The 27091-nt window shown below is 39.4% G+C and overlaps 2 protein-coding genes and 4 gene segments (V, D, J or C); 3 read left to right on the forward strand and 3 right to left on the reverse strand.

Moving 5' to 3' along the window:
- The first annotated feature begins 3335 nt into the window (after positions 1–3335).
- LOC116046429 (tyrosine-protein phosphatase non-receptor type substrate 1-like) lies at positions 3336–10984 on the forward strand. The gene is made up of 4 exons (XM_035993047.1): positions 3336–3431; positions 3539–3858; positions 10261–10327; positions 10544–10984. Exons 1-4 carry the CDS (start codon positions 3341–3343, stop codon positions 10849–10851), a joined length of 786 nt encoding a protein of 261 aa, XP_035848940.1. The 5' UTR covers positions 3336–3340; the 3' UTR covers positions 10852–10984.
- On the forward strand, positions 8177–8713 carry LOC118493325. The segment is given in 2 exon segments: positions 8177–8268; positions 8376–8713. Coding segments are annotated over 2 exon segments (414 nt in total).
- Positions 10985–12596: 1612 nt separating the features above from the next.
- LOC116046458 lies at positions 12597–13780 on the reverse strand. The segment is given in 3 exon segments: positions 12597–12952; positions 13644–13721; positions 13771–13780. Coding segments are annotated over 3 exon segments (441 nt in total).
- Positions 13781–18303: 4523 nt separating this feature from the next.
- On the reverse strand, positions 18304–18636 carry LOC116046457. The segment is given in 1 exon segment: positions 18304–18636. A coding segment is annotated over 1 exon segment (315 nt).
- A 617-nt stretch (positions 18637–19253) lies between these two features.
- LOC116046418 (Ig kappa chain V19-17-like) lies at positions 19254–22356 on the forward strand. Its single transcript, XM_035993048.1, has 4 exons — positions 19254–19310; positions 19418–19750; positions 21749–21814; positions 22031–22356. The coding sequence occupies exons 1-4, from the start codon at positions 19259–19261 to the stop codon at positions 22339–22341; spliced, it is 762 nt and encodes a 253-aa protein (XP_035848941.1). The 5' UTR covers positions 19254–19258; the 3' UTR covers positions 22342–22356.
- Positions 22357–24340: 1984 nt separating this feature from the next.
- On the reverse strand, positions 24341–26164 carry LOC116046456. The segment is given in 2 exon segments: positions 24341–24899; positions 26088–26164. A coding segment is annotated over 1 exon segment (255 nt).
- Positions 26165–27091: the final 927 nt, after the last annotated feature.

The following is a 27091-nucleotide window of genomic DNA, read 5'->3' on the forward strand; positions in this document are numbered from 1 at the left end:
TGTTTCACTTCCCTTTAAGAAGCCTCTCATGTAAATCAGCACAGAGAGAATCATCTACACAATGAGCTGATATATATCAAACTATACACTGGAAATAAAATGTCAACTTTTGGACAAATCTTTAAACCTCCAAATCAAGATCATCAACAACCTAACTATACATGACTTTAAAGTATTTAGTGTAATAGAAACAAATCCAGAAAATGAGCTGACAACATCAAATGTTCTTCATGTGATTTTGATCATCATTACCAAACTGTTCAAATAGTTTTCAAACTTTGAAACAATACATGACACAGTAAAGAGATGTTGCACATTTTCAAATACCGATCTTTATCTTTGCTCTGTTCAATTGTTTGAATATCTGAATCTTCATTTGCTTTAAACAGTTATCATTGATGTGGAAAATCAAAAATGAATCTTGTAGAACAGTTTTTCAGTTTTATCTTTTCCACACTTCAAGTCATTTAAATTTCAGTTTGACAGAAATGTGTAAAGAAATGTTTAGTGAAGCTGCTCTGAGTTAGTCTCCACGATAAAGGAGGAGAAATAAAACATGAATACTAAAAGTAAATAAAAAGATATTTCACTGACTGTAAACGGAAATTAAAACATTACTTTACAATATTCATTATATAGTTTTTAGCATTTGTGCAGAAACTTACTTCCAACATTCAGTCTGGTTCCTCCACCAAAAGTCCACCACAGTGATACAAAGTCATTGAGCCGCCGTACAAAAAACCTCTCACTGTAGAGAGACACGGCTCTCTGACTTTGACACAAACAAACTCACCAAAATGAGGCTGTTTGTAAAATCTTGTCAGATAAAAAGAAAACTGACAATAACACAGTGCTGCAGATTTCCAGAATGCATGTTTTGATATATGTTAAATGTCTGTGATTTCTTCTCTTGCAATTAATTTAAATAAGACAGAAGACATTAGATTAGATTGACTTTATTGTCCACCTCAGTGGAAATTTTTTGTTTGCCTTCTCCCAATGTACAGCAAAGGTAAATACAATGCACATAACACAGCACACCATTAAAAACATACAGAATATACAGAATACAATATACAATAGTGTAAACGGGTAGGTAGCAGCAGATAAGTTCTATAGAGAAATTTTCATAGTTTTAATCAGTTTGAAATACATAACACTAAATAAACTGTATTTATGGCTTCATGGCTTCTTCTATTGAACAACAAGGTGTCGTGCCGTTATCGGTCGAGGTAGGCCATCTGGTAGGTGCTCACAAAGAGCAGTATTTGGAGAAGTTGGAGATAGCAGGATTGGATACCGACCCTTACCTTCTTCCTCCCTCCGTTTTCACGGACCTCATTAAATCGCCGACTTCAGTCCACACGATCTGTACCACTATGTGGTAAACCGGGTATCCTGGTGCTGATCTCAAAGCTTTTAAAAGTCTGGATGCTTACCAGTTCTTTTTAGCTGGCTGGGTTACAGGTACGCGATGCTACGCTGGCGTGGGGAGATACCTCGAAATGGCAAAGATAATCAATCTAGGGTTTATTTTGTATTAACATCTATTCTTTACTTGAGTAAAGATTTATATAACACATAGCCAATGTTTTTAGAGGACATGGTCGGTCGTGGCTACCCACATACCGTTGTTCTCTGGGTGTGCCAAGGCTTCCCAACTCTGGGAAGTGCAGCCATTAATTATCTATCACACGTTAATCCATGCAGTAAGGGACCGTTCGGTATTTATGGAATGGACCACCGGAGGAAAATAGGGGAGGGTCATGTCTTTTTATATTTTGCTGAGGGGAGGGTCATCCAACATTTTTTAGTCTGGGTGGGGGGGGGGGGGGTCACCCAACTTTTTTATTCAAGAAAAGAGCAAACTTTCAAAGTGGCTTGTTTGGTGCATATTTATCCATGTAGCTCTCAGTCTCAGCCCCCTAGCAGATGGTTCTGACCCCATACGCGGAGTTTGCTGGGGGGGCAGGAGGAGCACTGCCCCCCTGGTGGCTCAAATGGGTAACTGCATTGTTTAAAAAATGAGTGGAATAATTACATCCGGCATGACCAGATATTTTATAAATATCTTAAATAACACAAAACAACTAAATGGTGGTAGGTAATACATCTGATTTCATATACTGCTTTGGTAAAAAAAATATTACCTGGCTGACGATGGGAGCAGCAGGACGCAAAAAACGAAAATTACTGTTGCACTAGTCTGGACATCTTGCCGTGCCAACCTTGCAATAAAGGTTTCCTAAATGCCATGTATATAAATGTGATGTCAGCTTACTAATTGATTGCGGGTTTTGTGTAGATTTGGACTTTTATACGTTTATTCCACTTTGTTTAAACGGCGAAGTGGAGAGGCCTCGTATGTGACGCTCATATCGGCCTTGCTGGATACACCGTGTCATTTACCTTTCTGTGGATCTACTGATCGCTGTGGATTACTTTTTTTTTGTCATTGGATTACGGCAAAATGATGATCTTTTTTCTCAACGTGTCTTAACGTTTTATGGTGTGACTGCGCTTGGTTTCTGCGTTTGGAGAGGCATCTCGACAGACTGTAGGTCCAACACTGATTGCTCACTGTTACATTTTAGTTGAATTTAAGCGTCTGTCTATTGCGTTCCAAAACAGCCGTGCCGCGATTGGATTTCATAAGGGCGAATTGTTAAATTGTTACAATGTAACTTAAAAACTTTAAAAATAAACATATGTGTTTTGGAATATAATGTTCAGCTTCGGCAGCTTTACCTATGTGCTAAAATATACAATGACGATAGTGACAAGTCCATAGCAACCAGTGTTGAATTGGTTATATCCCAGCGTCCTTTGCTGAATGGTCTCAATGTTTTATTGTTTTATTTCACGTGAATACTAGTTTACTAGAGGAGTAACTTAGTATTTGAAGTAATGCAGTAATGCATGAAGTGTGCATTTAGTTTCCATGCTTATTGTGTTTCCACAACTATGTTAGTGAGTAAATCTGGTATCAGTACTTCTTTGCTAAGTGCAAACTTGCACGCAAGGGGAGGGCATGCCGCTCTTTCAAATTGTTTTGAGGGTCATAGGAAAATTATTACTGACGAGGGGAGGGTCACGTCTTCTTAGGTTGGAGGCCACAAAACTCCTCCGGTGGCCCCTTAATTAAATAACGAACAGTCCCTAACCCTTCTTTTGCATATTTCCATACTAAATAATACTAGTATAATAAACAAGTCCCTGTTGGAGTCAGTCAGAGCATTTCCATAGAGAGCCACTTTGCATCAGCAGCACCATGCTCCAGTGCTCTGGGAGAGTTTATAGTCCTGAGAGTTGAACACTGGATGACTGACAGCTGTCCTTCATGACAACAGAAGACACAGAAATCCTCCTCATCAAAAACATGACTTTGATCTCCGTCCTCATCTGGACTCTCCTCTGCTGCTGCTTCACAGGTAAAGTCCAGAGAATCAAACTCCTCTCCTCTATCAACATCCGTCCCTCTGAAATGAAGACGACTAAACCGTGACGCTGCTTTATGTTTTTGTCTCTGTATCCTCAGAGTCCAGAGGCCAGGTCACAGTGACTCAGCCTGGAGCAGTGAGCTCTGCTCTGGGAGGCTCCGTCTCCATCAGCTGTAGGACCAGTCAGGATGTTTATGGTTCTAACAGATTAGCCTGGTACCAACAGAGAGATGGAGAAACTCCTAAACTGCTCATTTACTATACTAGCACTCGACAATCAGGGATTCCAGCTCGTTTTACAGGCAGTGGATCAAACTCTGACTTCACTCTGACCATCAGTGGAGTCCAGACTGAAGATGCAGCAGTTTACTACTGTCAGAGTTATCACTATATCAACAGTCAGGATGTGTTCACACAGTGAAAAAGCGTCGTACAAAAACCTCCCTCAGTCAGACTGAACAGAAACTGAACTGACTGCTGCAGCTGGAAGCTACTGCAGAGACTGATACACTTCACTGAGGACACACACACACACACACACACACACACACACACACACACACACACACACACACACACACACACATACACACACACACACACACACACACAGTAAGACTATAAGAGAAGATAAACTTTTTGTTCCACAATGTGTAATCCCTTTAAGTAAATCATTTAATTGTATTAAAACCAAAGAGATCCTCCCAGTCCTTCTTGACCTAGACATTAGTTTATCTGCTATTTAAAAGCTTTATTGACACAGGGACACATTAATTTTTACATCTATTTACAACATCTCCTCAGTTTTTTAACATTCAGAAAAAGGTGTTTGTCATCACACCATTTTACAAACCTCTGAATCTCTGAAAGGTAGTTAGATAGATCACTGTCCTTTTTTATTAAAGCTAGGATGGCAGTATCATCAGAAGATGTAATGATATAGTTGTTGGGATTCTAGCTTCTATACTCATCTGTGTAAAGGGTAAAAAGGACAGGTGAACTGACGCAACCCTGGGGGGCTCCGGTGCTTAAAGTTCTCCACTCTGAGAGAGTACCATTAACACTGACCTGCTGTTTACCATTCGTTAGAAACCAGTGGTACCACCTAATAATGAGGGATGGACATTAAGGTCATTCAGCTTTTTAATGAATAGGTGTTGCTGTACCGTATTAAATGCTGAACTGAAATCTACAAATAAAACACGTTCATATGAGGTAGGGTCCTCTAAATGTTTAGATATCAAATGTACCATGGCAGTGACTGCATCATCATCAGTATGAGAGTCATACCTTTTTAGGAACAGGAATAATAATAGAGCTTTTCCAAGTGGAAGGAACAACATGTGACATGGAGCAATGGGTTTCAAATTTCTCCTTCTCCTTCCTCCTTGCCTTTCCTAATTTGCTGTTGAGTTTTCTTGGATATTCCTCATGGCAACAATATCCCCATTTTTAAATGCTATTTTTCTACGGACTACACACTCTTTAATTTCCCTGGAAATATAAGATGTATTGTTTGGATACAAAGTTATAGACTTCTGAGTTAACACGTTATCTCTACAAAATGTTACATAATCAGTAATAGTGTCTGTTGCTTCTTCTAAGTCCAAGCTATGGAAGAGGTCCGAGTTAGTGCAGTAAAAACATCCTTTTAATGGATCAATGCCATCATTGTCCCAAACGTGGATTGCTTTTAAGCACAAATTTCTAGGTTTGACTTTAGTAATTCAATGATGGGATGTGGATATCAGTGAAGTTAGTATTGTGTGATGGGCGTGAGTGGACAATATAGTGGAGAGTCAGCCAGAGAGAGGGCTGCACTGCATCCAGACTTAAATAACCTCCTGCTACTGGGAACATCCTCAGCTGTTCCCAGTTGCTCTAACCATCACCTGCAGAGAGAGCACAGACAGCTGAATCACACAGCTAACTCAAGATGACACCATCCATTCATATCACATTACAATCTCATGTTCATTCAACAACTCCACCCTGTCCCCATTTTTGGAGCTTTTAATCATATCACATGGTTTTCCTCAGCAGATGTTATTAAAATGTGGATTTTCATATTCCCATTCATCGCAGCATTTGTGAGACTTCTTGTCCACGTTGGCTTAGAAGTTAAAATATTCCATGAGAACTGGGTGAACTTTGTCTGCTGAGGAAGATCATGTAATTGGATCCAAAGCTCTGAGACAAGACAAGACTGAGTAAAAATGCAGCAGATTCTGAGACGAGACCCAAACCTTCAAAGAGTGGTCTTGAGACCAAGACTGATATTGAGAACTACAACACTGGACTCAGCCTTCTATAAAGACTCATCACAACTTTACTTGGTGAAATCTTCACATTACAAACACCCAAACATGTCAAACCTGCATTAATATTAATATTACTAATCATTATCAAAAAACACCATATTACCAAACTGGAAAAACATAACAAAACTGTCCACAAGTCACTGGATCAGTTTACTACCAGACTTTTCAATATCCTCTCCATGTGAATATGTAAATACAGTGGTAAGAAAAAGTATGAACCTTTTGGAATTTCAGTTTTCTGAATAAATTTGTCATAAAATGTGATCTGATCTTCGTCTAAGTCAAGGGTATTGACAAACAATGTGTCTAAACTAATAACAAGCAAAATCTGATCTTTCATGTCTTTATTGAACACACTTATTCAACATTCAAAATGGCAGTGGAAAAAGTAAGTGAACCCTTAGAATTAATAACTCGTTGACCCCCCCCCCCCCCCCACTTGGCAGCAACAACCTCAACCAGGAGCTTCCTGTAGCTGTGGATCAGACCTGCACATCGTTGAGGAGGAATTTTAGCCCATTCTTCCTGGCAGACCTGCTTTAGCTCTGTCATATTGTTTGGACGTCTCATGTGTATGGCCCTCTTCAAGTCAATCCATAGCATCTCTATTGGGTTGAGGTCTGGGCTCTGACTTGGCCACTCCAAAAGGCAGATTTTGTTTTTCTGAAGCCATTCTGTTGCAGACATGCTGCAGTGTCTTGGGTCATTGTCCTTTTAAAAAAGAAATTAAAAAAAAAAAAAAATAAATAAAAATCACCCACCTTCTACACAGTTTCAGCTGACATACAGATAGACATTCTCACATTATACTGAAGAATTGTCTGATATACTTGGGAATTCATCTTCCCCTCAATGATTCCAAGCTGGCCAGGCCCTGATGCAGCAAAGCAGGCCCAAATCATGAGGTTTACTCCACCATTCTTTACGGTTGGGATGATGTTTTCATGATATGCCTCGCCCTTTCTACGCCAGGTGTAGTGCCGTGTGTTTTTTCCAAATAGTTCAATTTTAGTTTCATCAGTCCACAAAACATTTTGCCAATACCACTGTGGAGTGTCAATGTGCTCTTTTGCAAACTTCAGGCAGGCAGCAATGTTCTTTTTAGTAAGCAGTGACTTCCATCGTGGTGTCCTGCCGTAGATATCCTGCTTGTTCAATGTTTTACATATTAGACTAATGAACAGAGATGTCAGCCAGATCCAATGATGTCATTCAGGATGGTTTCTGGACCTCATTGATGAGTCTTCGTTGTGCTCTTCGTGTCATTATGACTAGGCACCCACTTCTTGGTAAAGTAGCAATAGACCCAAAGTGTCTCCATTTGCAGATTGTTTGCCTAACTGTAGACAGATGAATTTCTAAAGTCTTTGAAATAACTTTGTAACCTTTGCCAACTTTATGTAAATCAACAATTCTTGATCATAGATCCTCTGAAAGCTCTTTTTGGCGAGGCATGGCTCACATAAGTGTGTTCTTCTTGGCTTGGGCAGCGCAAACTCCAAATGTTTGAGGGGTTTTTATCAGTCAAAGTAGCTGTAGTCCACACCTCCAAACTCATTATCTCAACAAGACTCCAGGTGTGCTAAAACCTGACTCCAATTAGCTTTATTGAGGTCATTAACTCAAGGGTTCACATACTCTTTCCACAAGCACTATGCAGTTTTTTTTTGTTGTTCTCAATAAAGACATAAAAGATTAAAAAAATGTTGTGTTATTATTTTAGATACATTATATTTATCAATACCCTTGACTTAGATGAAGAACAGATCACATTTTATGACCAATTTATTCAGAAAACCATTAAATTCCAAAAGCTTCACATACTTTTTCTTGCCACTGTATGTAGGTCCATGCTCTCAGCACTGAGGGGGAAACAGCATGACATGTTGAGGACAGCTACAGTTCACTGACTCTGTGTGTTTGCATATGTGTCCTGCCTCTCTGCTCCCAGCCGTTAAGAGGCCAGTGTTGATCATTTAAAACATACAGATTATACAAAATACTATATAAAATAGTGCAAATGGGCAGGTGGCAGCAAATAAGTCTAATAAAAAATACAAGAGAGCAAATATTAAAAATTGCAAAACAAATGCTGTCATTCTGTGTTCAATGCCTGTATGGCATAGAGAATAAAATAATTCGTGTATATGTTCCAGCTGGTCCTGGGAAGACTAAATCAAACATTTTGAAAGATTTGTAAAGAAGTCAAAGTTTTATTGAAAGATCCTAATCAATACTCAGATAAAGTGATTGATCCATTGATGAACAGCATCATCAGAGTAATCCAAGTCCCTGTTGGAGTCAGTCAGAGCATTTCCATAGAGAGCCACTTTGCATCAGCAGCACCATGCTCCAGTGCTCTGGGAGAGTTTATAGTCCTGAGAGTTGAACACTGGATGACTGACAGCTGTCCTTCATGACAACAGAAGACACAGAAATCCTCCTCATCAAAAACATGACTTTGATCTCCGTCCTCATCTGGACTCTCCTCTGCTGCTGCTTCACAGGTAAAGTCCAGAGAATCAAACTCCTCTCCTCTATCAACATCCGTCCCTCTGAAATGAAGACGACTAAACCGTGACGCTGCTTTATGTTTTTGTCTCTGTATCCTCAGAGTCCAGAGGCCAGGTCACAGTGACTCAGCCTGGAGCAGTGAGCTCTGCTCTGGGAGGCTCCGTCTCCATCAGCTGTAGGACCAGTCAGAAGGTTTATAATTCTGACTTTTTAGCCTGGTACCAACAGAGAGATGGAGAAACTCCTAAACTGCTCATTTACTATACTAGCACTCGACAATCAGGGATTCCAGATCGTTTTACAGGCAGTGGATCAAACTCTGACTTCACTCTGACCATCAGTGGAGTCCAGACTGAAGATGCAGCAGTTTACTACTGTCAGAGTTATCATGAAATCAACAGTCAGTATGTGTTCACACAGTGAAAAAGCGTCGTACAAAAACCTCCCTCAGTCAGACTGAACAGAAACTGAACTGACTGCTGCAGCTGGAAGCTACTGCAGAGACTGATACACTTCACTGAGGACACACACACACACACACACACACACACACACACACACACACACACACACACACACACTTCTTTTTAACCATGAATTTCCTTCATCGCCACTAAAAGTAGAGCTTTCATTTTGGAAGTAAAGGAAGATTCTTATAAAACACTTCAAATATGGTTTTCAATAAAACATTAAAGCAATACACAATTAAAATATACTAAACTACAAAAGCCACACTAAACCATTTGTTCCATATCAAAGGTTTTCACAGTATCCACTTAAATCCAACTGGAGAGACTCCCAAAGATCAAAACTCCTGACTTCAGAGCCACAGTCAACTTCACTTAAAAGTCTGTAGTGAGAAAATAAAAAAAAAAAAACCCTGATCAAGACTTTTAGGACCTCCTCTTTATATAGGCCTGTATAATCTCATTGATATTGGAGGGTGCCTGACCATGTAGGGCTCTAAAACTGATAACAAGTATCTTGAAATTGAATTTTAATTTACTAAAAATCGAGACAGATGTGATATGCGACCTCTTCAAGGACCTGGTAAAAAGCCTCTGAACAACCCTCTGGACCTGTTGTTAGTGGTTCATGGACGTGAAAGACAAGTAGAAATGGAGTAACAACAGTCTAAATAGATGAAAGAAATGTAGAAATGATCATCCTCATCTTAGCTCGAGGCATAGTGGGCCAAAGTTTAACAATGAATAAGTCAAAAGTCAACAAGGTCAACAGAATCATAGGAAAACTGTATTAACTGAAATTTAATAATTAATTGGAAATGCATTTCAAGCATCTTTTCAGAGTGACACCACCATCAAACAGCCTGTACGCCGATGATTCTCAATTATACATGACAAAACATGTTCTCTTCTTCATGTCCATCATGTGATCAGTCATTAAAGCAACTCTTCTGTCTGTCTGTTCTCCTCTTTTCAATTTTTTAAAAAGTATCAATTATAGACTTTGGAGTTCACCTTTTTACCAAACTTAAATTAAGTATTTAAATTAAAGTAGATTCCCTGGCTAAAAGAAATAAAGTAAAACAGAATCCATTGTCTCAATCATCCACTAAATGATTATCTACAGAATGAATAAACATTATCACAACCAATTTCCTGCTATGAATCCTGTCATCCCACACTCAGGAGTGCATTGAATAGATATCTGGTACCTCGTTAACCACCTGTAGTAAAAAACTAACTCTAGATGTAAAAATACCCACAAACAGAATCGACTTTCTGTACTTGCTTGGTGGAAACTAAATGAAGTTTTTATGACAAGATTTGACCATTCATCCGTAGCCCATTATGTAGTGAGACATTTAATTAGTCAAAGTAAAAGGGGAAACAGCATGACATGTTGAGGACAGCTACAGTTCACTGACTCTGTGTGTTTGCATATGTGTCCTGCCTCTCTGCTCCCAGCCGTTAAGAGGCCAGTGTTGATCAGTGACTGTCCAGGACTTTCAGAGACACTGACACGCCGGCAGCACGATGATGATGTCACTTATTCTACTGCTGGCCACCCTGGGGCTCCTTGTTCAGGGTGAGACTCTCTTCTGAAAACTTTGCTTCAGGATGCAACCAGGTTCACCTCAATGATGTTCTGCTATGATGGAGAAACACTGGAACAAGCAGCATTTACCTTCTTCCATCTCTTCTCCATGTTAAAGAAATGAGACTCTTCTGTTTGGATGTTGATCATCTTTCTCCAAGCTGGATTTGTCTCAATAACCCTTCTGCTCTTTTTCATGTTTTCCAGGTTCATCAGGAGAAATCATCCTGACTCAGTCTCCTGGATCTCAGTCTGTTGCTCCAGGACAGTCTGTCTCTATCAGATGTAAAGCCAGTTCAAGTGTTAGTACTTGCCTTCACTGGTACCTTCAGAAACCTGGAGAATCTCCTAAACTCTTAATTAGGTATGCTACAACTCGTCACTCTGGAGCTTCCGACCGTTTCAGTGGAAGTGGATCTGGAACTGACTTCACTCTGACCATCAGTGGAGTTCAGACTGAAGATGCAGGAGATTATTATTGTCAGCAGTGTAACAGTTGGCCGTTCACACAGTGATACAACGTCGTACAAAAACCTCCTCAGCTGGAGAGGAACTGATCTGACTCAACAGCTGCACAGAAACTACAACACTACATGATTTATTAACATACATTTATAAGTTAGACCACAATAACACTTTCAGCATGAACACATTTTGTATATTTCTGTTAAATATAGTTTTAGGACTATTTTTGTGCTGTTTGTGGGTTAATATAAATTTGCTCAATGTCAGAATCACAACTGTATAATTTCAGCTCTTTTAACAACATAGTCTAAGTATCAAATCAAATAATAAATCAATTTAGATTAAGGTAAAAATAGCTAATAAATGCTTAATTTGTACTTTTTATGTTGCTTTGAAAATGCCAGAAACTTGATATTGTCAAACTCAAAGAAAAATAATTTCAGCTTTTTTTTATTATTTTTTTTCCAAATAGTTTTTTTTATAGAATTTTTAAATTTTAACAAAAAGTGACACCACATATTGAACAAAGTGAACACAGCATGGTGGAACTGATATGTCACTTCCCCTCAAGTCCCCTATACACCCACAAACCAACCCAGTACAGGTCCAAAATGGGGACAGACAACACAGACCCATGCACACTGACAGACACACACCAGTAAGGACACACAACATCCAAAATATCAAAGTAAAAAAGATAGACAAATTAAAAGAGATAGAGAGGATAGAAAACAAAAAGTGTGTGTGTGTGTGTGTGTGTGGGCAGCTGGCGTCAAATGCAGCAGTTCAGAAGGAGCTCAGTCAAAAAATTTCAGCTTTTAACAAAACTTTAATTTATTTCATGTTGTTTTAAATTATGAAGTCTACTTGATGCATTTTATTAAACTCAAATATCAATGACACTATGCAATTCATCACTCAGACATTCTGTTGTTGTAGTTAATTAGATAATCTTGACAACTATGATACAGCACAGTTCAGTACAGAGTAAGACACTACAATTATTTGTTTTCCAAAATCTTCACATAGATTTTTAAAAACCTAATGATCTGACCCTGAGACAAACTCAGATATAAGATGCTGATCATTTCATACTTCACAAATGAATTGCCATAAATTCTTCTCAAATGTAGTTTACTAAGATTCTTTATACTTTCTGGACATTTCTAAAAAGCTTTCAACATGAGAGTTATAGTAGTCTATAGACACATCTAAAAACAATTCAACATAGTAAACACTTCATTTATGAGATGCCTAGTATATCTGAATTTCCTATATATTATAAATATATATTCCTAAATATTGAAATAATCACCTTTCCTACAAAACCAAATTTAAAATCACTCCAATGAAGAAGTTTCTGAAGTCACATCAGCTTTAAAAAATTTGGAATAAATGATGGATTTACTTCTATCTTGTCTGGGTCACATTAATGATTATCTGATTAGATTAGTATTTTCAAAATATATTAAACATGCTATTATATTACCTTGTAGTTTCTTTCTCGAGGAATTTCCAGGCAGTTTTACATTAAACTCAGTTGAGTTTAACATTTCTAGATTTATGGAACTATTAAGACAGATATGTCTGTTTCTTTTAGAATAACAGACATGGAAACAACTGATTTGATGAAAAGTACTTTATTGTGTTAAAATAATCAAAATTAAAAGATGCAACACACGTTTTCAATGAAACCTGTAATTAGAGAGTGAGTGAGGGAAAGAGATAAACAGAGAGAGAGTTACAGACTGAGATCAGTATCAGAGTGAAACCAGTAGCAGAGTCCCAGTGAGTCAGGTCAGGACTGGGAACACTGGTCTCTCCTCAGTGTCTCTGAGAGTGGAGTCTGGGAGCCCTGGGTGGCCTCACAGGTCACAGAGCCCACCTTCTCCCACTGGTCTGCAGGGAGCCTCAGGGTGCTGCTCCAGCTGTATTTGCCGTCCTTCTCCAGCACCCCGGGGCTCCTGCTCTCCTCCCAGCTGCTGCTGCTGCTGCTGCTGCTGCTGCTGCTGCTGCTGCTGCCGTCCACCTTCCAGGCCAGACTCCAGTCTGAGGGGAAGCCCTTGTTGGCCAGGCACATGAGCGTGGCCTTCCCCTTCAGCAGCTCCTCTCTGGAGGGGGGCAGCACCGTCAGGGTGGGACGGACATCACCTAGGAGACACCAATCAGATTAGAGGACAGGGACCACACAGCTGTCAATCAACCAGCAGCCACTTGGACACCTTTACTGTGTGAGAGTTGGTTTTCTCCTTTAAGGAGTTTCTGTCAGATGGTTTTTCTGCTCCACCAGTCACTCACTCACACATTGTTTCACTTCCCTTTAAGAAGCCTCTCATGTAAATCAGCACAGAGAGAATCATCTACACAATGAGCTGATATATATCAAACTATACACTGGAAATAAAATGTCAAATATTTCACAAATTGTAAAACCTTAACCATACATTACTTTACAGTATTTAGTGGAAACAAACAAATACAAATAATCATCTGACAACAATGAAATGTTCTTCATGTAGATTTCTTTCATTATTTAGCAAACTGTTCAAAAGATTTCAAACAAAATTTGCAACAATATATGACATTATATTCATAGTGTAACATTAAAGACTAACCTTAACAAACATTTTAAGTAGAATATAAGTTTTGTGTTCATCAAGTTATTTAAATTGACAGAAATGTTTAGTGAAGCTGCTCTGAGTTAGTCTCCATGATAAAGGAGGATGAATAAAAACATGAATAAATTTCATCAATAAAACAACATATTTATCTGCCCATCCAAAAATGTAATTTAAAACATTACTTCACAATAATGTATTAACTATTTTGTGCAGGAACTTACTTCCAAATTCCAGTCTGGTTCCTCCACCGAACGTGTACCACAGTGATACAAAGTCACTGAGCCGCCGTACAAAAACCTCTCACTGTAGAGAGACACGGCTCTCTGACTTTGACACAAACAAACTCACCAAAACACATTCCCAGTTTACCCAGTTTATGTCATAACTGGTCAAAATGTTTAAAACTTGATGCACAAACTATGAAAATGTATTTAATCTTTACTTGAAATGAAATGTTAAACATCCACTAACAATATAAATTTCTCTTTCAGTGAAAATAATTGAAATATTTCTGAAGAAAAATTTGACAATAAATTCGGCCTAAATGTAAATAATTATCAATAACATGTTTATTGTAGATGATGAATGGATAATAAAAATAATAATATTTTTTAGTTAAATCTGTCCCACAGTGATTTGATTGATTTGTGTTGTAGTGAATCAGTGGTTCTGGGAGGGGGGTGGCCAGGGTCCCCTTAATATTAAGCCTCGACCCCCCATCTGGCCCCCCTAGTTTTGTCAAACATATTTGTACATTTTTAAACGCTCCTTTATCCTCAAAGAGGAGATATTATTCATGTACATCGATAAACAAAATGTGAGTTAACACTGAATGAGTGATCTTGTGTTAATTGTTGTATGAGTATCGTTAGTCTGTTGTAGAAGCAAACCTATGGAGGGTAGGTGGATGGTAACACTTGTGATTAATATATTTGGTACTCCTAAAATAGTTTATGGACTAAAACCAAAGACTCATACAAATGAGCAGTGACACATTCCTAATCAATACTCTGATCAAGTGATTGATCCATTGATGAACAGCATCATCAGAGTAATCCAAGTCCCTGTTGGAGTCAGTCAGAGCATTTCCATAGAGAGCCACTTTGCATCAGCAGCACCATGCTCCAGTGCTCTGGGAGAGTTTATAGTCCTGAGAGTTGAACACTGGATGACTGACAGCTGTCCTTCATGACAACAGAAGACACAGAAATCCTCCTCATCAAAAACATGACTTTGATCTCCGTCCTCATCTGGACTCTCCTCTGCTGCTGCTTCACAGGTAAAGTCCAGAGAATCAAACTCCTCTCCTCTATCAACATCCGTCCCTCTGAAATGAAGACGACTAAACCGTGACGCTGCTTTATGTTTTTGTCTCTGTATCCTCAGAGTCCAGAGGCCAGGTCACAGTGACTCAGCCTGGAGCAGTGAGCTCTGCTCTGGGAGGCTCCGTCTCCATCAGCTGTAGGACCAGTCAGAGGGTTGTTGGTGGGAGCTATCTACACTGGTACCAACAGAGAGATGGAGAAACTCCTAAACTGCTCATTTATAATGCTGATGAGCGAGAATCAGGGATTCCAGATCGTTTTACAGGCAGTGGAGAAGAGTCTGACTTCACTCTGACCATCAGTGGAGTCCAGACTGAAGATGCAGCAGTTTACTACTGTCAGAGTGTTCATGAAATCAACAGTCAGCTTGTGTTCACACAGTGAAAAAACGTCGTACAAAAACCTCCCTCAGTCAGACTGAACAGAAACTGAACTGACTGCTGCAGCTGGAAGCTACTGCAGAGACTGATACACTTCACTGAGGACACACACACACACACACACACACACACACACACACACACACACACACACACACACACACGCACACACCGTAAGACTATACTGTATACTATAAAATGAACTTTTTGTTCCACAATGTGTGTGAAAAACATCCATAGATGTTATTGAACAAACAACACAGCAAGGTTCCTAAAACACTAATCCCTTTAAGTAAATCATTTAATTGTAGTAAAACCAAAGAGATCCTCCCAGTCCTTCTTGACCTAGACATTAGTTTATCTGCTATTTAAAAGCTTTATTGACACAGGGACAAATTAATGTTTACATCTATTTCCAACATCTCCTCAGTTTTTTAACATTCAGAAAAAGGTGTTTGTCATCACACCATTTTACAAACCTCTGAATCTCTGAAAGGTAGTTAGATAGATCACTGTCCTTTTTTATTAAAGCTAGGATGGCAGTATCATCAGAAGATGTAATGATATAGTTGTTGGGATTCTAGCTTCTATACTCATCTGTGTAAAGGGTAAAAAGGACAGGTGAACTGACTCAACCCTGGGGGGCTCCGGTGCTTAAAGTTCTCCACTCTGAGAGAGTACCATTAACACTGACCTGCTGTTTACCATTCGTTAGAAACCAGTGGTACCACCTAATAATGAGGGATGGACATTAAGGTCATTCAGCTTTTTAATGAATAGGTGTTGCTGTACCGTATTAAATGCTGAACTGAAATCTACAAATAAAACACGTTCATATGAGGTAGGCTCCTCTAAATGTTTAGATATCAAATGTACCATGGCAGTGACTGCATCATCTGTACCTCTTTTGCCCCTAAATGCAAACTGAAAAGGATCTAATGAGCAAATGACATCTGTTTCCAATAAGTTGATAATAATTTTCTCAAAACAACTGGGCGGTATTCATTATAATCCTTACAGCATACCTTTTTAGGAACAGGAATAATAATAATAATAGAGCTTTTCCAAGTGGAAGGAACAACATGTGAGTCCAGAGACTTTTGGTAAATAGGACACAAGGCCTCTGCCAGCTCTACGCTGCATCATTTCAGCAGAGACCCAGAAATGCCGTCTGGTCCAGCAGCCTTCCTAGGGCAGGTGGGTGAGAAAAGACTCTGTACAACATGCTGGTCAATAGTGATTTTTGGGGGATTCAGTGCAGGTAATGAGTCTAGAGCCTCTATTTTATCCTACTAGAACTCAGCTAATCAAAACCTTGCATAAAAGTTATTTAATTCATCGTCTTTTTCCCCTCATTCAGAACACTAAGGGCCCTATCTTGCACCCAGCGCAATTGATTTTGTACACCAACGTATCATTCCTATTTTTCACACAACACACAGCAGACTTTTCCCTCCACAGACTTACGTCGGTAAATTAGGGAATGAACTTGCGCTCCCGGGGGCGGTTCAGCAAAAAGAGGAGGCGTGTTCCAGCCCAAACGTTCCCTAGTGCTATTTTGCAGTTTCAGAAAACAGCTCCACCACAGACCAGGAAAAACCTAGTCTAAAGTCAGTGGCGCGTTATTCAGATGCTATTTTAAGGGCGCATGCTTGGCCGTAATGTAGAGTGTGGACAACGCGCATACACTTTGCTTCTCTCATCTCACGGACCCAGCAGTTCCCATTTTTGCAAACCATACATGAATACAAGGAAAAATATGACCTTGTTTTACACAACATTTCCATGAATCATGGATGTGTTGATGACATAAATGAGGAAATATTAGAGGACTTAAGGAGATGTGATGTTGAACTGCATGTGCCGATGCCACTTAACCCAAATGCCCCAGCAGCAGCACGGGAGAGGAGAGACAGAAGAGCTGCATCGTCTATATTGAGGTAATCTCGGTCTAATGTTAGACTACATTGCAAAAATATCACCATGCATTCATAACCTCGTGATTCAGTGAGAGTGAGCTCAAAACATTGGAAAGTATGTTTTTGTGACATTTCTTTATTTACATTTTGACAAAAAGAAAAATCAATAGCAAACCTCGGTCACCTCGGCTGTAAACCGCTACTGATGTGCGCCCATGGATGTATTAAGAGCGTGCGCCTAGCAAATTAACCATTATAATAGCAATCTGCCATGGAACAAGCTCACCTGCTTTTAAAGGGAATGTGAGATAACGCTCTGATTGGTTTATTGCACGTTACGCCCAAACCACACCTATGAGTAATGTAACTACTTCAGACCAACCCATTTTAGATTTGTGTTGGGCGCAAGAGTCATTTCTCCCTCCGGTATAAAAGCAACAGAGCCTGAGATCCTCCCACAAAGGTACTTGCGTTTGGCGTTTGATACTTGTGTTTCAGATCGTTAAAGAACAAAGTTTTACTAGAAACATGAATGCCAAAAAAGTTCCTTTCGAAAAATGTTGTGATAACTCACAAAAGTGATTTATATATTTTAAAACCGTTAATGTGATATGAACTTATGAACTGAGGAGATCAGATTACCACAAGATCTAAAACCACTTCTGTATCAAAGTGCACAGCACAGCAGGTAATTCCATCTACCTGTTACCTGCTTTAGATCAGACACATTAGATGACAGTGGTGACCATTATTGTTGGAAGAAAAACCCAAAGAATCTGTTGACTTTCTCTCACATTGACTTTGTCAAGGAGAGCAGTAACAGTGGTGCTGACCAGAATTTGACTTTCATCCTTTCCCACCAGCTCCATACCTGCTGTAGGACACCACAGCTAAACACTGTCAGGCTGCACCGAGCAGATGGGACCTGCATTACATCATCTCATCAGTTCTTTCTGAAAGAATCATCTAATGGAAATGCTACAGAGAAAAACTCTCTCAGGATTTAGTTGATACTGTATATGTTCATTTAAGAAAGGAACACATGACGGCAGTCATTCTAGTATCAATAAGCTCGGACAACATTAAGTTGATACATTTGTCTTTATTGTTTTAACATACAGAGAATATCAGCATTACTGCAAGCAACACAAAATGAACTTTCAAAATGTGATGAATCTGTAGAGAGAAAGAAAGAGTAGCAGAGAGCAGACTGAGATCAGTATCAGAGTGAAACCAGTAGCAGAGTCCCAGTGAGTCAGGTCAGGACTGGGAACACTGGTCTCTCCTCAGTGTCTCTGAGAGTGGAGTCTGGGAGCCCTGGGTGGCCTCACAGGTCACAGAGCCCACCTTCTCCCACTGGTCTGCAGGGAGCCTCAGGGTGCTGCTCCAGCTGTATTTGCCGTCCTTCTCCAGCACCCCGGGGCTCCTGCTCTCCTCCCAGCTGCTGCTGCTGCTGCTGCTGCTGCCGTCCACCTTCCAGGCCAGACTCCAGTCTGAGGGGAAGCCCTTGTTGGCCAGGCACATGAGCGTGGCCTTCCCCTTCAGCAGCTCCTCACTGGAGGGGGGAAGCACCATCAGGGTGGGACGGACATCACCTAGGAGACACCAATCAGATTAGAGGACAGGGACCACACAGCTGTCAATCAACCAGCAGCCACTTGGACACCTTTACTGTGTGAGAGTTGGTTTTCTCCTTTAAGGAGTTTCTGTCAGATGGTTTTTCTGCTCCACCAGTCACTCACTCACACATTGTTTCACTTCCCTTTAAGAAGCCTCTCATGTAAATCAGCACAGAGAGAATCATCTATAGTGTAAATGGACAGGTAGCAGCAGATAAGTTCTAAAAATAATTCAAGAAAGCAAATCTTATAAAATAACAAGTTTTCCCTGATGGAGTCATTCTGTGTTCAATGGCTGTATGACATAGGGAATAAAATATTTCTTGTTAATGTTCCAGCAGGTCCATGGGACCCTAAATCTAACATTTACTATACTCTGATAAAGTGATTGATCCATTGATGAACAGCATCATCAGAGTAATCCAAGTCCCTGTTGGAGTCAGTCAGAGCATTTCCATAGAGAGCCACTTTGCATCAGCAGCACCATGCTCCAGTGCTCTGGGAGAGTTTATAGTCCTGAGAGTTGAACACTGGATGACTGACAGCTGTCCTTCATGACAACAGAAGACACAGAAATCCTCCTCATCAAAAACATGACTTTGATCTCCGTCCTCATCTGGACTCTCCTCTGCTGCTGCTTCACAGGTAAAGTCCAGAGAATCAAACTCCTCTCCTCTATCAACATCCGTCCCTCTGAAATGAAGACGACTAAACCGTGACGCTGCTTTATGTTTTTGTCTCTGTATCCTCAGAGTCCAGAGGCCAGGTCACAGTGACTCAGCCTGGAGCAGTGAGCTCTGCTCTGGGAGGCTCCGTCTCCATCAGCTGTAGGACCAGTCAGAATGTTTATGTTTGGAGCAGCGGCTACAAATGTTTAGCCTGGTACCAACAGAGAGATGGAGAAACTCCTAAACTGCTCATTCACGGTGCTAGCACTCGACAATCAGGGATTCCAGATCGTTTTACAGGCAGTGGATCAAACTCTGACTTCACTCTGACCATCAGTGGAGTCCAGACTGAAGATGCAGCAGTTTACTACTGTCAGAGTTATCACTGGATCAACAGTCAGGATGTGTTCACACAGTGAAAAAGCGTCGTACAAAAACCTCCCTCAGTCAGACTGAACAGAAACTGGACTGACTGCTGCAGCTGGAAGCTACTGATACACTTCACTGAGGACACACACACACACACACACACACACACACACACACACACACTTATGGCCTGTAGTGGCCACAACAAAAGAGAGACACATTATGATCAAGTTTTACAAAATGTTTTTATTAAACAAATGAAACCAAATTAAAGGTTAACTTAAGTAATTAAAGTATGGTTGGTGGATATCAGTAAAGTCAGTGGAAAATGTGTGCACGTGGGCAGAGAACAGAACTAAAGCAGACGGGAGAGGAGCTGTGGTATCTTTAATAGTGATGGTGTGATGATGTGTTGGAGAGGAAATCCGCTTGGCACTGTTCTTGATTATAAAAGTTTTATTACATCAAGTTTTCAGCATCAATTACAAGCCCTGCAGAAGCTCGGAGAGTTACGAAGCCCAAAGTATACTCTGAAGTTCTGCTGTTGAGACACAGTATATATCCTATGGTTTGTGTAACATAAGACGTGGTGATGTGGGGGCAGGGGGCAACCAATCGGTAGCCTCCACATGGAATAGCTCCAGCAAAGTGCATGTATTCCGTTACTCCAACACTGGTTACAAGTCTACTTATGCCCTGTCTTTTGTTGTCATCTGTGCTGTCCCTTGTCTGTTTGAAATGCTCTACTTTAAGTAGTAATTGCACTTTATGTATAGTACATCGTGTGTGTACTAAATGTAGTCTCGTATGTTGTTTTTATATAATGTTGTTTTTATAAAATGTCGTTTTTATATATTTTAAACGTGTAACACCATTTAAGCCACGGTGAAACGTTGTATCGTTTCACTATAGTGTATATGGTTGAAATGACAATAAAACCCACTTGACTTGACTTGACTTGACTTGACTTGACTGCCCTCTGTAACCGGTAGGCGTGGCTTGGGAGTGGCCTTGTAGGGAAGTGAAGCAAGTGCATTCTGGGAGTTGTTGCCTTTCATCCACATGAGCCAAAAATATATTTTCTGGTTTTTCTCGGTCTAGAAGGTACCAACTTCTAAAATGATCTCACATTTCTACCTCATAAATGATGATCTTTCCAGCAGTGAAATATCCCTTTAAAAACCTCCTGCTACTGGGAACATCCTCAGCTGTTCCCAGTTGCTCTAACCATCACCTGCAGAGAGAGCACAGACAGCTGAATCACACAGCTAACTCAAGATGACATCATCCATTCATATCACATTACAATCTCTCAATTCTTGACTTTGGAAACAGTAAAACTATCTCTTCACAACGTCCATCCAGTAGTTGTTGTTGAGCTTTTAATCATATTATCATACTTTTCCTCAGCAGATGTTATTAAAATGTGGATTTTCAAATTCCCATTCCTCTCAGCATTTGTGAGACTTCTTGTCCACGTTGGTTTAGAAGTTAAAATATTGCATGAGAACTGGGTGAACTCCGTCTGCTGAGGAAGATCATGTAATTGGATCCAAAGATCTGAGACAAGACAAGACGAAGAGTAAAAATGCTGAGACGAGACCAAAACCTTCAAAGAGTGGTCTTGAGACCAAGACTGATATTGAGAACTACAACACTGGACTCAGCCTTCTATAAAGACTCATCACTGCTTTACTTGGTGAAATCTTCACATTACAAACACCCAAACTTGTCCATCCTGCATTAATATTAATATTACTAATCATTATCAAAAAAACACCATATTACCAAACTGGAAAAACAGAACAAAACTGTCTACAAGTCACTGGATCAGTTTACTACCAGACTTTTCAATATCCTCTCCATGTGAATATGTAAATATGTAGGTCCATGCTCTCAGCACTGAGGGGGAAACAGCATGACATGTTGAGGACAGCTACAGTTCACTGACTCTGTGTGTTTGCATATGTGTCCTGCCTCTCTGCTCCCAGCCGTTAAGAGGCCAGTGTTGATCAGTGACTGTCCAGGACTTTCAGAGACACTGACACGCCGGCAGCATGATGATGATGTCACTGATTCTACTGCTGGCCACCCTGGGGCTCCTTGTTCAGGGTGAGACTCTCTTCTGAAAACTTTGCTTCAGGATGCAACCAGGTTCACCTCAATGATGTTCTGCTATGATGGAGAAACACTGGAACAAGCAGCATTTACCTTCTTCCATCTCTTCTCCATGTTAAAGAAATTAGACTCTTCTGTTTGGATGTTGATCATCTTTCTCCAAGCTGGATTTGTCTCAATAACCCTTCTGCTCTTTTTCATGTTTTCCAGGTTCATCAGGAGAAATCATCCTGACTCAGTCTCCTGGATCTCAGTCTGTTGCTCCAGGACAGTCTGTCTCTATCAGATGTAAAGCCAGTTCAGGAATTAGTAACTACCTTCACTGGTACCTTCAGAAACCTGGAGAATCTCCTAAACTTTTGATTTATTATGCTACAACTCGTCAGTCTGGAGTTTCCGACCGTTTCAGTGGAAGTGGATCTGGAACTGACTTCACTCTGACCATCAGTGGAGTTCAGACTGAAGATGCAGGAGATTATTATTGTTCACAGAGTGGTTACAGTTCCCCGTTCACACAGTGATACAACGTCGTACAAAAACCTCCTCAGCTGGAGAGGAACTGATCTGACTCAACAGCTGCACAGAAACAACAACACTAGACATACATATTAATACAGCATAACAAATACAAGAACAAGAAAAGTGTAACACAATCATGCACATATAGAATTTCCCAAAGTAAGTAATTTTATTGATGTGTTTGTTCTGGCAGGTTTTTAAACAGAGCCCTCAAAGTCAGGTCCAATGAGTGTTGAGTAAATTAGATTAATTCTCAATTAATGAGACAGGGTAATACTAGTGGTGAAATATTGACATAATTTATTCAGATAATGACATATCTTTTCTCAGTCTTTTGACAGGTTATTTTTACAACAATTGAGTATTTCAGCAATTATCTGAAATGTTAAATTGAATGAAATCATTCTAAATTAATTAGAATTAAAGTAATTAAAGGGTTTAAAGTTATATTTTATTGAAACACATCAAGAGTTGTCCAACAAGCTAAGACTCCTTTCAGTGAAACAGTAAAAATAATGTATTACAGTAAGACTTTTTCCATCAGTTTCATATTAAGTTTCATACATTTGATTTAAGGTTTAGTATTTCATGTACATTCAATGCACCTTCATGTAGACTTTTGTTATTTTCATAAATTTTTTTATTTTTTATTATTGAGGTATTCATTTCAAACTCTAAAACCATTTTCATTTAAAGGTTTGCAGATTTATTGACAGGATTTTACATATTGTCACAAACTGTTCACCCTCCTTCCCTCTGGTAGGCCATACAGGGCACTGTTCAACACAACCAGCTGATACAGAGACAGCTTCTTTCCTCAAGTAGTCACTCTGTTGAACACTCAGAAATAGCCCCCACCCTTACACTGAACAAAGTTAATCATCACTGTTCTGCTCATCTACCTCATGTCTGTTTCAATCATACAATTACAATATTGTTATTAATATATTACCATTGCACTGATCTGCCTTGCACTGTATTCATATCTAAATCCTAAAATCTCAGACTATACTGACTGATATTGCACTATTCCTTCCCTCTCTTTTGTATATTTTTTGTACAATTGTAAATTCTATTGTATTGTTATACTGTACACTTAACAGTATTTTTTATATTTCTTACTGTCATTTCTGTGTTTATTCTTTATATGTTAAGTGAGTGTTGTACTTTGAGAGCAAAGATTAACTAGAGTCAAATTCCTTGTTTGTTTACGCAAACTTGGCCAATAAAGGTGATTGATTGTTTTGATACAAATTAGAACATTTACATTTATCTCAGGTGAACATATACATGCATTACTTTAAATAAAAGGGTTGAACTTTTGTTAGAATACTTAAAATATAAGCAGATATGATTTTTTACAATGTAATGACATACTACAAAAATGTCAGATTTCAAAAACACTAACCTGTGTGATAACAACATTGTAAAGCAGCACATGAATAACTCAATAATAAAACATTATTGGTGTTTTTCTGGTGTTCTTCAAAAAACCTGCAACACTGACATTAAATCTTTGGTTTAGAAATCTCAGTTCAGAATCATGTTATAACTATATGTTGACGACGCTCTACAATTTATTTCAAATTCTAACTGTATTGAGTAACTTAGACTAAATTTTTAAATTATTTCATAAAAATGTCTCCCTTTCATCCACCCATTCACACCATGTTCATACCTGAATTCAGATAATAATGTTAAACAGAGAAACTGTCAGGTCAGCCTCAAAGAGTTCTGATGTAATCCTGGAGTTTATTAATGAAACCGTCACCATAAATCTTACTGAGATATGAGTTATGTCATCTAAACTCAGAAAACACTGGCATGACCACTTACACACAAATCCTTAAAATGACAGATGTGTTGTATTTTGTATATATATTTTTATTTTTATTTTTTATATATCTCTTGATATGGACCTACTTGTGAGTCTGAAATGATTTATTTTTTTAAACTTCTATATCTAAACATATAGGTGAAGGAAAAGATGCAGACTTTTATTTTATATGAATCATGTTTTATTGTCTTACAGCATTAACAGCATAAGAATTATTACAGCAAATAAAACATCGCTATTTCAAGTTGACTACTTTTAAATTGGTCTGATGCCAGAAAGAGAGAGAGAGAGAGAGAGAGAGAGAGAGAGAGAGAGAGAGGGAGAGAGGGAGAGAGGGAGAGAGCAGACTGAGATCAGTATCAGAGTGAAACCAGTAGCAGAGTCCCAGTGAGTCAGGTCAGGACTGGGAACACTGGTCTCTCCTCAGTGTCTCTGAGAGTGGAGTCTGGGAGCCCTGGGTGGCCTCACAGGTCACAGAGCCCACCTTCTCCCACTGGTCTGCAGGGAGCCTCAGGGTGCTGCTCCAGCTGTATTTGCCGTCCTTCTCCAGCACCCCGGGGCTCCTGCTCTCCTCCCAGCTGCTGCTGCTGCTGCCGTCCACCTTCCAGGCCAGACTCCAGTCTGAGGGGAAGCCCTTGTTGGCCAGGCACATGAGCGTGGCCTTCCCCTTCAGCAGCTCCTCACTGGAGGGGGGCAGCACCGTCAGGGTGGGACGGACATCACCTAGGAGACACCAATCAGCTTAGAGGACAGGGACCACACAGCTGTCAATCAACCAGCAGCCACTTGGACACCTTTACTGTGTGAGAGTTGGTTTTCTCCTTTAAGGAGTTTCTGTCAGATGGTTTTTCTGCTCCACCAGTCACTCACTCACACATTGTTTCACTTCCCTTTAAGAAGCCTCTCATGTAAATCAGCACAGAGAGAATCATCTACACAATGAGCTGATATATATCAAACTATACACTGGAAATAAAATGTCAACTTTTGGACTAATCTTTAAACCTCCAAATCAAGATCATCAACAACCTAACTATACATGACTTTAAAGTATTTAGTGTAACAGAAACAAATCCAGAAAATGAGCTGACAACATCAAATGTTCTTCATGTGATTTTGATCATCATTACCAAACTGTTCAAATAGTTTTCAAACTTTGAAACAATACATGACACAGTAAAGAGATGTTGCACATTTTCAAATACCGATCTTTATCTTTGCTCTGTTCAATTGTTTGAATATCTGAATCTTCATTTGCTTTAAACAGTTATCATTGATGTGGAAAATTAAAAATCAATCTTGTAGAACAGTTTTTCAGTTTTATCTTTTCCACACTTCAAGTCATTTAAATTTCAGTTTGACAGAAATGTGTAAAGAAATGTTTAGTGAAGCTGCTCTGAGTTAGTCTCCACGATAAAGGAGGAGAAATAAAAACATGAATACTAAGAGATATTTCTTTGACTGTAAAGATAATTTAAAACATTACTTTACAATATTTACAATATAGTTTTTAGTATTTGTGCAGAAACTTACTTCCAAATTCCAGTCTGGTTCCTCCACCGAACGTGTACCACAGTGATACAAAGTCATTGAGCCGCCGTACAAAAACCTCTCACTGTAGAGAGACACGGCTCTCTGACTTTGTCAGACTGAACTAAACCTACAAGCCCTCAAGATGCTACTTTACCATTAAAGTTGGATATAATGATTTATCTTCTGACTCAATATTTAATTTTCTTACAATTAACTTTTGAATTTTCTATTCCAACAGCAAACCTTTGCCTCTTAGTGCAAAATATTTCTGTAAAACTTATGGATTAATATTTCACAAATCTGGAAAGGTAAGAGTGCAGGAAGTAAAGGAAGAAAAATAGCTCCTGAAATGAAAAGGTTTTTAAATGTTTGACTTACTTCCAACATTCAGTCTGGTTCCTCCACCAAAAGTCCACCACAGTGATACAAAGTCATTGAGCCGCCGTACAAAAACCTCTCACTGTAGAGAGACACGGCTCTCTGACTTTGACACAAACAAACTCAACAATGTTTGTAAAATCTGTGTGACAATAACACAGTGCTGAACAGTTCCAGAATGCATGTTTTGTATATATATTAAATGTAGAAAATATCTTCTCTTGCAATTAATTTAAATAAGACAGAAGACATTAGATTAGATTGACTTTATTGTCCACCTCAGTGGAAATTTGTGTTTGTCTTCTCCTAAAGTACAGCAAAGGTAAATACAATGCACATAACACAGCACACCATTATAAACATACAGGGTACAGAGTAGCTCAGTCTGTAGGGAGTTGGGTTGGGAACCCAAACCGGAGGGTCGCTGGTTCAAGTCCCCATACGGACCAAAGTATGGTGGTGGACTGGTAGCTGGAGAGGTGCCAGTTCACCTCCTGGACACTGCCAAGGTGCTCTTGACCTGGGCACCAAACCCCCAACTGCTCGGGGTGCCTGTCCATTGACAGCGGCAGCCCCCTCACTCTGACATCTCTCCATTAGTGCATGTATAGTTACTGAGCATGTGGGTGTATTTCAGGCCTGTGTATAATAATAACAGATTTGTGGGATTAATGAAGTATTTATTATTATTATCATTAGTTACGGGTTATAATAATAACAGATTATTAGTTATTATTAATATACAGTACACAATACACGGTAGTGTAAATGGGCAGGTAGCAGCAGATAAGTTCTATAAATAATACAAGAAAGCAAATCTTATAAAATAACAAGTGTTCCCTGTTGGAGTCATTCTGTGTTCAATGGCTGTATGGCATAGGGAATAAAATACTTCTTGTAAATCTTCCAGCAGGTCCATGGGACCCTAAATCTAACATTTACTATACTCTGATAAAGTGATTGATCCATTGATGAACAGCATCATCAGAGTAATCCAAGTCCCT

Source organism: Sander lucioperca, chromosome 16 (assembly GCF_008315115.2).
Source record: "Sander lucioperca isolate FBNREF2018 chromosome 16, SLUC_FBN_1.2, whole genome shotgun sequence".
NCBI lineage: Eukaryota > Metazoa > Chordata > Actinopteri > Perciformes > Percidae > Sander > Sander lucioperca.